The 15,112-nt window shown below is 36.3% G+C and overlaps 1 protein-coding gene across 10 annotated transcripts in view; it reads left to right on the forward strand.

The window, feature by feature from the left end:
• Positions 1-353: 353 nt before the first annotated feature.
• The window catches only part of ash2 (Set1/Ash2 histone methyltransferase complex subunit ash2), a 61,496-nt gene continuing 46,737 nt past the window's right edge, over positions 354-15,112 (forward strand). Inside the window, exons 1-10 of one of the 10 annotated variants that reach the window (XM_067090364.1) lie at positions 423-528; positions 1,933-2,081; positions 3,621-3,710; positions 4,494-4,672; positions 5,414-5,583; positions 6,501-6,675; positions 11,828-12,014; positions 13,193-13,374; positions 13,555-13,699; positions 14,727-14,865. In XM_067090364.1, coding sequence (XP_066946465.1) covers positions 3,622-3,710; positions 4,494-4,672; positions 5,414-5,583; positions 6,501-6,675; positions 11,828-12,014; positions 13,193-13,374; positions 13,555-13,699; positions 14,727-14,865 — 1,266 coding nt within the window. In that variant the 5' untranslated portion in view covers positions 423-528; positions 1,933-2,081; position 3,621. Of the gene's footprint in view, positions 631-1,932; positions 2,082-3,620; positions 3,711-4,493; positions 4,673-5,413; positions 5,584-6,500; positions 6,676-11,827; positions 12,015-13,192; positions 13,375-13,554; positions 13,700-14,726; positions 14,866-15,112 lie in introns of those variants that run through there. The other 9 variants (XM_067090365.1, XM_067090372.1, XM_067090367.1 and 6 more) reach the window with 9 other exon arrangements.

The raw sequence follows: 15,112 nt of genomic DNA on the forward strand, positions 1-15,112 counted from the left end.
AATTTAAACAATTGTAATAGATTTCAAGACGACGTCGTAAACACTTAAACAATTGTAATAGATTTCAAGACGACGTCGTAAACATTTAAAAAATTGTAATAGATTCCAAGACGACGTCGTAAACATTTAAACAATTGTAATAGATTTCAAGACAATTGTAATAGATTTCAAACATTTAAACAATTGTAATAGATTCCAAGACGACGTCGTAAACATTTAAACAATTGTAATAGATTCCAAGACGACGTCGTAAACATTTAAACAATTGTAATAGATTTCAAGACGACGTCGTGCACATTTAAACAATCGTAACAGATTCCAAGACGACGTCGTAAAACATTTAAACAATCGTAATAGATTCCAAGACGACGCGACGTCGCCATGACGACGCAACTGCTGCCATCTAGAGGTCGCTGAAAATAACCGTTACTAAAATGACGTCATAAATTACTTACAAATTTACAATCACACTTTCAAAGTCGCTGTTTATACCCATTTGGTCGAGGACACATCGACCACACACGAGATGTAAGGATTTTAGACTGTTATGCGGTTTGTAACTTCGTTTATATTGCTGTAATATCATTTGTCTGTATATTTGGCATTTCTGCGTATATTTAAATGAGGGCGGTACGTATTACGGTACGCTGGTACATGATAGGGTACACAGTATTTTTGTACCGGCATCGGTCTGTAATTTAATATACTTTAGACCAATTTAACATTTGGAGCTTAATTGTTAAAAGTAACCGTCACGTTTTTTAATTCATAATTATTATAGTCACACCGGACCTTAAACCAGGCAGTCTAGTCTACAGTCTAACCGTAGAGGTGTAATAGGGCTAGCCTGACCTGCTGTTGGTGGTGGGTATTTTAGCCTGAACCAATCGTCAGCAGTTTTTAATTTGACCTTAATTTGGTCTAGTCTGGGGAGAGTATAATCGCATATATAAGCGTATGACGTCATTGTAGCCATTATTAGCCTGGTAATCAGGCTAATCCTCATCAGGAATGGGCTACGGAAAATAAAATAGGACAATAGGCCTGTAAGCGTATGTGACCTTTCCAGACCTTGTTAGGAATTATTATCTCTCGTAAATTGGTTTGAGGTGTTTTTTACGGGCCAGTGTAGCCTAGACTAAGATCTCTTGGTTTTTTTACATGAATTATTATTTTTGTTATAGAAATATTTTTTATAGAATTGGCTAACATTTATTGGTTTATGGGGACGTATGCGAGGAGGGAGACGAGGGTAGGCGTGAGAAAAATCTGACGGTGAAAATAGGTCTAACCTACCTGGCCAGAGATCACCCCCCCCCCAAGGAACACCGGACATCGGAAACAGATCCTGGGACTGAAATTCCATTCAGATATGTGGTCCGGCACTGGCTGTGACCTAACCAAAGCAACCTTACCTAACCTTTTCTAGAGTATTGTGCTTGACCTAACCTTACTTAGGGTGCGGTGCGCTGACCTGGCCTTGGGGCTTTACCCCCCCCCTCCCTTGGACCTCAAAGTAACACTTCGGCCTAGCATCAAGCACATGAACTGTAGTAACTTTTACCCTGTGGGAGTTTTCGTTAGGAGTCGAAATTACCAATGCCTATCCCCCATCTCCCCACTCGGCATACTACCCGGCTTAAGATATTTGCCTTTTATTTTCTTCCTGTCACTAATTGCAACAGTTTGGTAGTACCGCAGAATAGCTGTTTGCTTGTCTTGCAATGCATGGATCAGCACCCTAGGATAGGTTAGGTTGGGATGCAGTGCCGTTGAAATATGTCTTTGACCTTTTAAGCAGGTTGTGACTAGGGAGAAACTGGCGTAACCTAAAACTATTTAACACTTTTTTCACAATTTTTATTCCTGAATCATCAAAAAGGAATATTATTGGAGTTATGCAGTGATTATTAATGTTCGTACCCATTGCAGTGATCTGAGCATCTGATTTATACCCATAACAAGTTAAGAGTACAAGACCTAAAGCCAGAGATGTGGATTACGGCAGTGACGGCAAGCTTCCAATTCTCATTTGCAATTAGGCTAATGGTGTGACACTGATTTTAGGAGTCTCCTTTCAGGTAATAACCAGAATTTGCACTTAAATTGGGTTAGGCTAGATTAGGATTTATCCCCATGTTTTCACAATATACTTTTTTGTTAGGGCTGCCATGTAGTCACAACCAGGAACTTGTGGTGCTGCTACTAGCATAGGCCTAGTTTGTTTTAAGCTTAGTTTATGGCTCCTTAATGACAAAAGCAGTTTATTAAATACCTGTCATTGACCTGAGGTAGGCGATTAGGGATATGGCAGCGCATATGCCAAGTTTGCTTTTATTGTGATATAGAAATTATTCAAGATAATTATTTAAACCTATATTAATCACAGTTTAGTTATTCTGTGTTTTTTGTTCAATCTAGTCATCAAGTAGCTTCCTTTTTCACATTCCATTGAAGTAAATTTATTGCTGCTTGTAAATGGCGCTAATCCAGTTATAGTCGAAATAGGCCTAGTACTTGAGGTAGTCGCACAGTTCCTGTATTCCCCCCCCTCATTATTGGCAGCTGCGGCTGTGCTGAATTATGATTTTCTCCGGTTTTCAAAATGTTTTTATTTCTTGTTGGGAATTTGTAGTTTCTTTGGTTTGGTATTCACTATCATAACATAGAAACTGTAGATTTCCAACAAAAATAACTCAAAGCAATTGGTGTTTTCTCGAACATTTCCTTCCTTGAGCGAGGCTGTGGACACCTTGCTCAGGCTTAGGGCGGCTTCCCTATGATAAACTGAGTGGGAAGTTTTACAATAGTCATTGCTCTACTTATTTGCATATAGGACAGGGATCATGACATTCCCTTTGGGTTTCAGCTTTCATTCAGGTGACAGACATGTTCTCCCTCCTACGTATTGAGTCTCCTAAAAGGTGATGGATCATATATCGGTATGAACAAAGAAATTTATCTTTTCCTTGTTACCCAGCTTCAACAACTGATTCCAGCTCACGCTGAAGGTTACATACTCAAGTAAAAGATGTCTCAAGTTAGTATGTCTAAGAAACTTCAAAATGATTTTTATCTGGAGCCTGGCAATTGGTGGTGACAGAAATCTTTTATAACACCTTATGGTTGTCGGAGTAAGTGGAAAACATGATGTAATTAGTTTAGTGTTCAGTAGAAAATGTTCTTATTTAAAAAATTAGATTGGATGTATAAGAAAATGTTTTATGTCCATGTTCGATTATAATTTTTTTTTGTCATTGGATTAGTCGAGGAAAAATTAAATTATTTGTGTTTGATGAATATAGGTAGGCAGTCCCTGGTTACACCGGGCTTGGCTTACGATGTTCCGAGCTTATGACGCTCTTCAAATATATTCATAAAAAATTATTTCCTGGGTTGTAACGCATGTTCTGACTCAATAAAAATGAAGCTTACATCATTTACAAGACATCCAAATGATTAAAAATAATGTTTTCTTATGATTTTCGATAATATTTCGGGTTATGATCATTTTCAGCCTACGATGTGGCATCGGAACGGAACCCCCATCGTAAACCAGGGACTGCCTGTACATGGGAGATTTTCAGATATATTTTGTTAATTGTCTCGCTCTTTTTCAGGATGGACTATGACTCAGATGAAAATGACAACTGTGAGTCTGGCGTTGTGGACTTGGGAGAGAAGGGGGGTCTTTCGTCTTGTGGGTATTGGTAAGTTACGTGATGAATGTGGTTTATTTTGTATAACATACAGTAATCAGAACTAGGTTAGCACTTACTAGCAGACATTTGATGAAAAGTCATAGAAAACAGTTGGTCAGAAAAGAAGTAGGTAAGAAAGTAGTAGGACAAAGACCTGTAGCAAAGCCTAAGAAATCCTGGAAAAGGGGATAAGTTAAGTCTTAGTCATGATGGGAGTTCAGAAGAGTGTAAAAGTGTTAATGATGATAACCATCTAATTTAACTCTTATGGTAGTCAGTGCACCTCAAGGAAATGGAGTGAATAAAACCACAAATAATCTCTTATTAGTAAGCTTTGAAGTCAACAGATTAAATATGAAATGATATTCTTTGCACTCTATTTCTGTCTTAGCTGTAAAGCCACTCTTCAGCTTCAACTTACATTGAATTAATGTAGAACCACTTGACACTGGTATGTATTTCAGTCCTCCCACAGAACCAGAAGGAAGTCCAGAATTCAAGAAAGAATGAGGACCTCAGATACCTAACCCTATGCAGAGGGTGATGATAGGGATTTGAAAGGAAGACATTATCTTTTCTCTTTCCCCACCATTGTAATTTTTTGTCTATCCAACACTATTTTTTTTATTTAAAGTCTTGGTAATTGTGAAAATAATTAACCAGGCCTGTAAGCCAAAAGTTAGCATTCTCTTTGGGCTCAATTATTTTCTCTTAAAGCTAAAATTACGTGTGCATAGGTTGTGTGCTCAGTTGCAATGTGAAGATAACTATTAATTAAATTTTTACATACAGTGGGAAACTTCGTAACCTGAACATAGTGGAGTTGATGTGCTGGCAGTGTGGTTCGTGGTTTCATGAATCCTGCATTAGTTACCAGCTAGGAAAGTTGGTTCCCTTCATGTTGAGCTACTCCTTCACGTGCAAGAATTGCTCTCCCAACGGGGTTGAAATATTTCGAAAGACGCAAGCTCGTAAGTTCATCTCGTGTTAACTGTTTTTTGTGTTTTATGTATTTACAGTTTTAACTGCCTTGATAATGTGTTTGCTCCTCCCAATAAATGAATTTTAGGATTAATTAATCCAGTAGTATCTAATAGAAAGTGAAGTTGACAATTTTTTATTTATATTTTCACTGTTTAACAAATTAATTCCATAAATCTGTGATGATAGATTACAGAATTAAAATCTGACCTGAGATTAGGTTCAAAAGTTAAGAAAGAGTAGATGAAAAGTAAAATATAGCTGTATGAATCTTATTTTGGTAAGAAAACTTGAGTCACATTTCTAGATTCGTTGGGCTCACTTGAAGGATTTGTTCTTAAAGGATAGGGGAAAACTGGGACAAGGTAAAATTAAAGTTTGACTACTATGTTGGAAGTCCAAAGAGACTGAATGAAATGTAAAACGCTGGAAGCAATGTATCTGGGTTGGGAGGGACCCTGCAAGAATTTCAGTACCATCTACAGCTTGCCATAATAAGAAAAGTCATAGATTAATGGATTATATACCAAAAGTAGCTTCACAAGTGTTTTTCCCAAACAGAAAATAAAATGACTGCCTCTAGAAGTGTACACAACTCTTAAATATCTTTGGTGCTGTTTGTTTTGTTTCATTGCAAATATCATTTACTTAAAGCGGAGTTGTAAACTTTGTACATTTTTGTTTTAGACTAATTTTCAAAAAACTGTTACCTCATCAACAATTTTTGGCAGAGCTTCGAGATATGTGCATCACAGCGCTAGCCAACCTACAATACAACGCCAAAGAAAAAGATGGGCGGTTGATGTTCAGTCTTCAGCGTGACATCATTCCTTTCCTTGAACAACACTGGGATGCCCTTACAACTTCAGCGCGTCGAACCACCCAGTCATGGCATGCAACTGTAAGTCTGATGATTTTATGTAAGTCTGTAGGGATCTCTAAACATTTATTTTGATTACATAGGTAAATGTAGTAGGCTCTTATTTTCCATGATATTTAGAAGACCAGTTGGCATATGTGAGAATTTACTGAATTATGGCATAGATGAAGATTCAGACCTGATGAGAATTCGAGCAGCAAGTATGCAAGAAGGAAGAGGATGCAAAGAACTCAGTATAAAAGTGATGGTGAAGATGAGGAGGATGATTTCAGTCTGATGAAAGGTGTTAATTTTCTCACCTACACACACTTTAGAATAGGTGTATTGAGAAGGAGGTAAAATTAGCAGGGTCTGTTGTTTGGTTATGATCTCCGTTTCAAATGATTTCTCATGCGGTATTGGTCATGCAGAATCTGAATAAGGGGAGGTCAGATTGAAAATGAGAATGGTAGATGGCACAAAGTCACATGAGCTGCAGTTATTATTTGTTGGATATGATCCAGATGCTGCAAACCCATAAATAATGTCATTTGTCTTAAAATATATAAGACCATTACATTGGCCCAGTAATGTGACACTTGAATTTTCTATTTGAATATTAATTAGATAGCCCAGTCCAACTTAGGTGGTTACCCAGCTTAAAAACAATTCACTTGGTAACAGGTTCTTGTAATTTTCCAGTCATTGTGTAGCATTACCAATTAATTTTTCCATTTTAGGAGATCAGCGCTTGTCTTATGAGCCTACAGAGTCCCAGGAGGACTTTAACTTTAACTTAACAAATACATACACAAATTAGTGATGTAATCTCTTTCCTCCAGCTTAGTGCTGATAATTTGGCTATTTGATCTCAGTGTGCATATACAGGTATGTTTTTTCCTCAAAAATTACCTTTTTCGATCCGTGAATGACCATGGTCTAATCCTTGTTATGTCTAGTTGCAGAGAATGTTGATGAAAGAGGTTGACACATACTTCACCGTGGAAGAAACGGGTGAGAGTGGGGAGCCAGGTCCACATCATCCATTTTTCGGTTTGCTGACAACTGACTTGACACTCATTCGACCGGTTGTTGATGCTCCTGGTGGGTTACGATCTCCATTCTCCAGCTCCAGTACGTATCCTTCTCACCGTCTCTCCCCCCCAGCCTAACGGCAGTTGCCACCCAAGGAATAACTTGGCCATTATGCACCTTGTCTCTTGCAACAGGCCTCATATGTGGTTTAGTAGCCTGTTCAGATTTGTCCAGTAAAACTGGGTTACTGGATCCAGGAAAATTTTTTTTTTTTTTTTTTTTTTTTTTTTAATCTTTTTCATTCACTGGAGGGTACTCTGAATTCATTAGTTATATTTCAAACAATTTTTTCCCCGTAGTGTTCTTTCATAGATTTTGTTGTAGCTAATAATGTGCTAATTCTAAGATGTCAATTTTTCAAACCACTTTTACTTGTCCTTTACCTTTCCATTCAAATGATTGTTTTGGCCACTTGGATCCAGTGTACATAAAAATTTTTTGTGCTGCTTTTACTACTGCTTGCTTTAACCTCACAAGACAAAGGAGTGTTAACCATATTAAAAGAACTGTCTGGTAAAAAGATCTTAGAAAAATTTTGGGAGCTTAAGATGCATGCTTGTTCATGCAAAAGTATTGTGTGACAGTAATCTTTTGATAAACACTGCTGATGTGCAATCAGATGTTAACTTGTGTGGCACTAACATAGAAAAATGTAATGATAATATGCTATTATGTCTTGTTGCTATCAAGTTTGGTTAATTGTATGTTGTCTTGGCACGTCAGGGATCATTGTGGACAGTCTTTCAGAAATCTTAAGTAATTGTTTTTCCACAGGTAGCCCACAGTTTTTCACACAGAGTTGAGTGTTGACAATTTCATGATGATCAGGCTGGAAGTCGCTTAGATGCAGGTGTTTTTGTAATCAGACGCTTTTGTAATTTTGTCAGGTTCAGGGTTCGTTACGAGAGAGAGCACTTAACAGTGCAATAACAGATTTTGAGAAGGCCTTGCAGTATTCTGATCTAGAATATTTTCTTGGAGAGTTTCAGCGGAGAGAAACAAAAACAAATCTTGTTTTCTCATAAATAACAATCCTTCCTTGCTAAATCAGACACCACTTCTCATTTATTCTCGTTTATTTTCCAGATTTTTTCTGCACATAATTTTTCAGACGCAAAGCTGTTACAGTACAGATGTGACTGTTGTCTGAAATAATTTGTTCATAATTACTGTATCATATATTTCACTGCCACATCTTGCGTTTAAAATTTTATAGAATTGTTTCCCTTTGTAAATATGATAAAATGCAGCTTTTTACTGACATTTGCCATACAATAAGTATACTGGTAATTAAGAGAGAATGTAGGCTAAGATTAGAAGGCTTTAGCTAATTAATATAGACAGCATAGTTATTGTAAGCTTCTAATTATCAGTGACCTAGCTGACTATAGAGAATAATGTACAAAATATAGGATATTTTTAATGGTAGACACTGGCTAGAATTTTCATATTTGAGGTACTGTAGTGACAATGATTTATGTTTACCATAAATTGTATAGCTCTATATCTTCCCTAAGAAAACTAGAAGCAGCTCTTAAACTGTTTGCCCAGAATTCCCCCACAGGCAGAAACAGATCAGCTGAGTGGCCATCCATCATGTACAGTAATTGGATTGGTTGGTTCTCACACAAGATTAGGTTTTGCAGCAACAACACCAACTGTTAAATCCACTGTAACATAATTTACAGCTTACTCATCCCCCAAGCCAGTTCTGAAGACTGTGTGGTACCATATTAGTTGCATAGCATTGAGGAAGAATGGCATAGAATTTTAAAAACCCATGCAGGGAATTATTTGGCGACAGTCCAGTATTGAGATATAAATGTATGTTTGTAGACAAGAATAGATTCATAAGCATTTCTGAGCCTAAATTGCTAAGGTTTATCTGCTTTGATCAGAATTATAAGTGTTTATTAGAGGATTATCCATTTCCTACATTATACAGCACAAATATATTTAAGAAATTTTTGTGATTACCAAATACATGTGGACTTGTTGCTGCAATGAGGAAATTACTTGAAATGCATTACATCCTAATGTAAGTGAAGTAAGCTATTAAATAATTAAATCAAAATACATAATTAATCTCTTGGAGACTTAAAAATTCTTGGAGCATCAGGAATATGAAAGTAGTCAGAAGTCAAGGGGATTATTGCACGTGGGTGATTTTTGATGATGTGAAGTAATGTTGTAGCATTGTTATTATTTTAGATAACCTTGTCGTACAATCTGTATTACCATTTTGGTGTTATTAAAAACTTTGCCATCAGGCATGGACATATATTTGCACTGAAGAAAGCTAGTCCAGAAAATTCTCCTGTAGGGATTTGTGGAGAAATAACAGAATTGATATCTAGACCTCGTATTTCATGAAGTTGCATTCAGAACTCTGTTTTCATGAAGTTCCCATGCTTAGAAAGTTGATCAGCAGTGCCTAGTTAGGGTTTTGAATCACTCCTTTTGACTTTACTTTTTTTATCTTATTTTGTTCTTTCATTTGCTGTCCTTTCCAACATGACTTTCTCTTATATATAATATCATAGTGATTTTTTAGTCCTTTAAATACTTCAAGTTGATCTCACACTTAGAGGAAACAAACAAAAGGTTTAACGTTCCTCGTATTTTAAAAAGTTCCGATATAGTATGTGTGGGTGTGCGAGCTGGTGAGAGGGAACCACAGGAGCTGGTAAGAAGCTTGTTCTCGTCGTTCATATACATATATATATGTCATGTTAACTTAAGACTTTTTCTTTAGTGAACCTTGCTGCTTAAATGTTATGTCATCTGTTGCTTCACTAGATCGTGTTAATCTCTGTAGTTTACTGCTGAAAGTTGGCTGTGTCAGTTTGTAGTTACGTTTTATTATGCTCATTTTGACTGTGTAGTTGCAGTAAGATATTGCCATGGTAGGTGTACTTTTACTTTCAATGCTTTTGCTGTAATTTTTTTTTTAAAGAATTTTATTAGTAGAAATATAGGTTCCCCTTATTCAGAGAATATGCATGAATCCCTTTGAATTGCTAATGACTTCTGTTTGTTATAGTGGAATATGATCTCTCCATTTTTGGAAAGTGTTGATAAGGATTTGACATTAAGCACAAAATGATGGTAAATATCATATAAAGTTGAGACAAGCTAACAGGGATAGCGACATTGAATCAGTTTATAGCTTTGGTTGGTTTCATGAAAGGTAGAAAACACTTGATGCATAAAAGCATACAGTATCGCATATATTTGTTCTCAAACGGCATAAGATATATATTTGACTATACTTCGTTGGATTGTGTTATGTTGGGGGTTGAAACCAACGGCTCAGTACTGCAAGTTTTTATTGTTATTTAATGTTGCGTATTTCTATTTGGATAATGGCCAGGTAAAAGATATGAAAAATTGATATTATCTTGACTAGTGTCAGTTTGGTGTCGAAGACTAGGTGGGGCTCTTGTTTTCAAAGATGATAGCCATCTTTAAATATGTCTAATGGCAAAGGGCTTAAGCTTCAGATAGTCCATTAATGAATATGTAAAAAAAAAAGTTTTTCCCAGGTTTTTTCAACCATAGAATAATTTTCTTTAATGAATTTCATGTATGCTTTTTTGTCATACTAATTTTAATGGTACAGAATGTGCATTACATTTCATAAATTATGTAATACTGAGTAGAATTAGTAAGTTGCCCAGCTGAGTGAAAGTGACATTAATTTTGAAGTATGGAAGGAAGCAAAAACAAAGTTGAAATAAAATTAGACTGGAGCCAGACCATTAAGGAATATGGCGATAACTTGAAGCCTTTGCTCTTAAGGTTATTGAAAAATTACGTTGAGGAATGTTACAAACGTGCCATATGTATGAAGAACCTATAGGGGTTAGGTTTCGAGGGAATTTTCTCGCCGCTCTAGGCATGTGGTACATGCCCAGATTGAAAGAGTGAAAAGTAGAAGGTAGAAAGAAAATTGAATGACAGATTGAATGCTGCATTGACAGTAACATCTAAAGGAGAGCTGATTAAGCCATGAGAATATTAGCTTTTGTTTGTATTTTTAATCATGTTTATTTCCCAAGTGTCCTTGTATATAGACAGCAACAAAACATCAGTTTATATAAGTCCAAAGATGCTTTGAGCAGATACCTTGGACAAAGTTATGGTTTTGATCATTCAGTAGTGGAAATACTGTAGTGTCTTTACCATATGTCTACTCGGAGCTTGTAGTAACTCAATGCAAAAAATTTCATGATTGAATATAAGTTCCCCAGGCTCAGATACCAGTGGGACACAAGAGACCACTTCTGAATTTACATAGCAGGGGAAGATAGTTGTTCCTAATACTGTATATTGTATTATAATCTGTTTCATACTTCAGTAAATATTACGTTGTGCATGGTTCTATAGAGAGTATGTGTGTATGATTTTAAACAAATTTTCGAGTGGTACTGTCTCCAGTTCCTTTTTATGTCAGTGAAATAGCTGCTGTTTTGTTATTTCACAGGACTTTTAAAAATCAGATGGTCAGTCATTTCAAAATTTTACTTGCGACTGATATTTCACAGAATACCTTTTCATATACAGTATCAATAAAATTTTTTTTTAGATTGGATATACTTTAGCTAATTTAAACGTAGACAATCACAAAAATGGTTAGGTTCAGTTTAAAAGTGATCTTCAAAACAATTTTGAATGTTTCAATATTTTTAAAAAAACTAGTAGCTGAAGTTTTAAAGAATGCAGCATCATCATAGTAAGATTATTTTTATATTTTGTAAGGGAATACAAAAAAACTTGTATAGTTAGGCAGTTTAGTAGCAAATGGTATGTAGACTGAAGTTATATACTTCATTATTACTGATTGCCATTTCTTGCATTTTTAGGTTATAGTCGAATTAAGTATATTTTTGTATGGTTTATATGCATTTATATTAATTTATGTACCATTTTATGCATGCAGAGCATGAGTGTGGTATTGTCTGATGCCACATTATTTTAAGTTTGAAGAGTAATTGGCTCTATTATTATCTATAAAAGTGTCATTTGCTTTTTTTTATTTAATTAGCAAAGAAACTGAAGACCTATGAATGTCATAATTTAATCTGCATTTTTACATATAAGTGAATTATTGTAATATTTGAGCTTGTCATGAAGAAATGAAACTGCATTTTCTGACTGTGAATTCTGATACAGTATTTTTATTATTTAGCTCAGCAGCAACCTTCAGGTAAAGGTCGGGGAGCGAAGAGAAAGATGCCAGATACGACGGCCAGTAGCAAGAAGACCAGGGGGGACATGCCAGCTCCCAAGTTACATGGGTATCCTGTCGATCATCCGTTCAACAAGGACGGTTACCGATATATTTTAGCCGAGCCGGATCCTCATGCTCCCTTCAGGTAATGCTTGTATATTACAGGCAGTCCCCGGTTTACGATGGGGGTTCCGTTTTTACTCCGCGTCGTAAACTGAAAAATCGTAGAAAATCGTCAAAAATCCTAAGAAAACCTTAATTTTAATGCTTGGGGTGCATTGAAAACGATGTAAACTGCATTATTTTTGAGTTTTTCATAAAAAAAACTCCAAATTTTGATTATTCTGCCGTTTTGGAGCCATATTTCTTCCGTCGGATCGGCGTACGACGCGTCGTAACCCTGGAACATGCGTCATAAACCGGGAAACGATTTCTGATGAATATATTTGAAAAGCGTCGTAACCTCGGAACGTCGTAAACCGGACCCGTCATAAACCGGGGACTGCCTGTATTACAGTATTAGGGAATTGTTTATTTTCCCTCCTTCTTGAGAAATGGTCACCTGTATACCATCGGAGACTTAATGCCACACCTACATATGCTTTGTATATATACTCCTGTAACATTTCATCTGTCCATATTTTACAAGTGAACAGGGGCACAGAAGGAAGTGCTCGAAATATATGGTTGCAGCGTTCAAATAGTGTTTTATGGGCCTTCTTATATTCATATTACGCTGTGGTATTACAGAAAAATGCATTCATTATCATGGTCGTTTGGTTGTTGGCTAGCTGTTTTGAGGTTTTTAGGTGATGTGTTTATTACAGGGGCTTGCTTGCTCACTCGCTCTCTCTTTGTGGGGCCCTCATAGCACAAGTGTAGAGTTCAACTCATAACCAAGTAAAATTGCTCTGATCCCAGATGAGGATGGTACTGTATAGTGGTTTCCCTAAACACCTATTGTCTCTTGACTAAGTAGTGAATTAGATGTGTGGTTGTTAGTAGGCCTTTTTGGGTCTTAGTGAGATGTAGAGAAAGAAATGAAAACAAATAACAGACAAGGGATCGTACTTCATCTAAATGTTTACTTCGTACAGTAAAAATTGCTGGAGGGCCACCATGAGATTATCCTCACTTCTACTCATGTTATGTCATTCATCGTATTTACTCTCATCTGTACTGTACAGACCATTTTGGAGAGTACAAAGGAATATTTTTGTTGGTAGTTCTTGTGTTAAAGATGTTTGTGCTCTGGAAAAGTTTAATTTGTCATGATTAGCTCTGCTTCGGTTTAACCACCATAAATTTATTTGTTGTTTACAGGCAGGAGTTTGATCAAAGCAACGACTGGGCCGGTAAACCTATTCCAGGTTGGCTTTATAGGGCGCTCTGCCCTGGGGCTGTGCTTCTTGCACTGCATGACCGTGCACCTCAGCTACGAACAGCTGATGATCGCCTAGCTGTCACAGGAGATAAAGGATATTGTCTAATTAGAGCTACACATGGTAAGTTATGAATAACTGATGGTGTTTTATCACTCTCAGCAGTGTCCCCTTGCTTTTGTTACTGATGTGTGATTAACAAAACCTTTTGTATCTTTTATAACTTCGTAATTATATAATGTTGTTCTTATGTATTCTGTTGAATTTTTGCTGTATTGTTTTCTAATGTAGATATTATTGTAGGGGTAAGCTATGGCACTTGGTATTTTGAATGTACGATCGACGAGCAGCCAGAAGGATCCCACACACGGCTCGGTTGGTGCCAGCAGTTAGCCAATCTCCAGGCACCATTAGGTTATGATAAATTTGGATATTCTTGGAGGTCAAGGTAAGAAATTTTTAAATACAGATTTTTTATATATTGGGAAATATCTAGGAGCATTCTTTCTTATTTTTGTGTGGAGGATTATATTCTAAGCTATTCACATGGAAAAATGTAATTTTGCGAGGTGTGGTGATTTTTTTTAATTCGATTCCAAAAGCACTAGAAAAGAAAACAAGCATGTATGACAGAATTGTTTAACTCAGTTGACAAAGGTGTATATGTATTTTCCAATTCTAACCCACTACTTTGTCATTCATATTTGCTGAATAACATAGGAAGCTTTTTTTCAAAATTCATCAAAGTACTGTATAGGTTCCGCAGGGATGTACTATGTTTAATACTGGGTGCATTGAGAGATGCACAGTACGTAGAACTAAATGTTCTTTGCAGCTTCCCGTTATTTCTCAAGTGTGTTACTTTGTCGTGTGTTGCTTCAGTTGCCTTTTCTGTAGTTTCAATTGGATTGCTAACCCCCACATTTTCTGCTGTGATGTTTCCCTTTCATTCGAGAACATGTAATGTTCGTTGAATAAAAATACAAATGTATAGGCTGCACATTTGTAGAATAATAAAGCAAGTAAAGAGTAATTAGGACTCCTTGTATGTCAGTTCAACATACAGCAGTCTTGTTTATCTAGTTCAAGAACTTTGGTGTTCTTTCGTGGACCTTTTGTGCTTTGTGAAAATCTCGAGAGATTCTAAATCAAAAGAAAATCATTCCATTTATTGTCACTGATGATTTATATTATGGCTGATGTGGATGCTTTTTGGAGTGTGTCCGATATAAAATGTAGTCCCCAGGCATTGGAAATGATGGAATTGGTATTTGTAAAGGAACTACACATAATGGCAGGCCAAGACTAAGACATTGTGATAAGAAATTAATTGGCAATATTTGTGACAGGCTCTGTTGCTGATGGGAAACTACAGAATGGTATGTGCTCACTGTTTGGTCACAGTGAGGAAAACTTGATCATTTCAAATTTGTTGTGCATTGTGTCAGGTTTTAAATAGCAGTTCTGACTTTCAGGAAAGGCACTGTTTTTCATGAATCCAGAGGAAAACACTATGCAGACTGCGGCTTTTCAGAGGGTGATATCCTAGGAGTCATGATTAGTCTACCTGATAAGAATCCTGTTTCTCGATTTCCACCTACATATAAAGATAAGGTAATGAACTATTGTAATTTCTGTTGACCATTCTCATCATTCCTGTTAATACAAACATATATTGACAAGATTTAAATGTTGGTTTCTCTCATATATATATTGTACAATTGTTTCATTAATTTGAGGATAGGATTGTTATTTGTATGTTAGGAAAACAAGTACAGTACTAAAAACGTTGACTTTAGTCTTGATAAGGTTTACAGATAGTCCTCAACGGGAACTACCGATAGAGGTACTCTTATGCATT

This window comes from Macrobrachium rosenbergii, chromosome 47 (genome assembly GCF_040412425.1).
Source record: "Macrobrachium rosenbergii isolate ZJJX-2024 chromosome 47, ASM4041242v1, whole genome shotgun sequence".
Taxonomy (NCBI): domain Eukaryota; kingdom Metazoa; phylum Arthropoda; class Malacostraca; order Decapoda; family Palaemonidae; genus Macrobrachium; species Macrobrachium rosenbergii.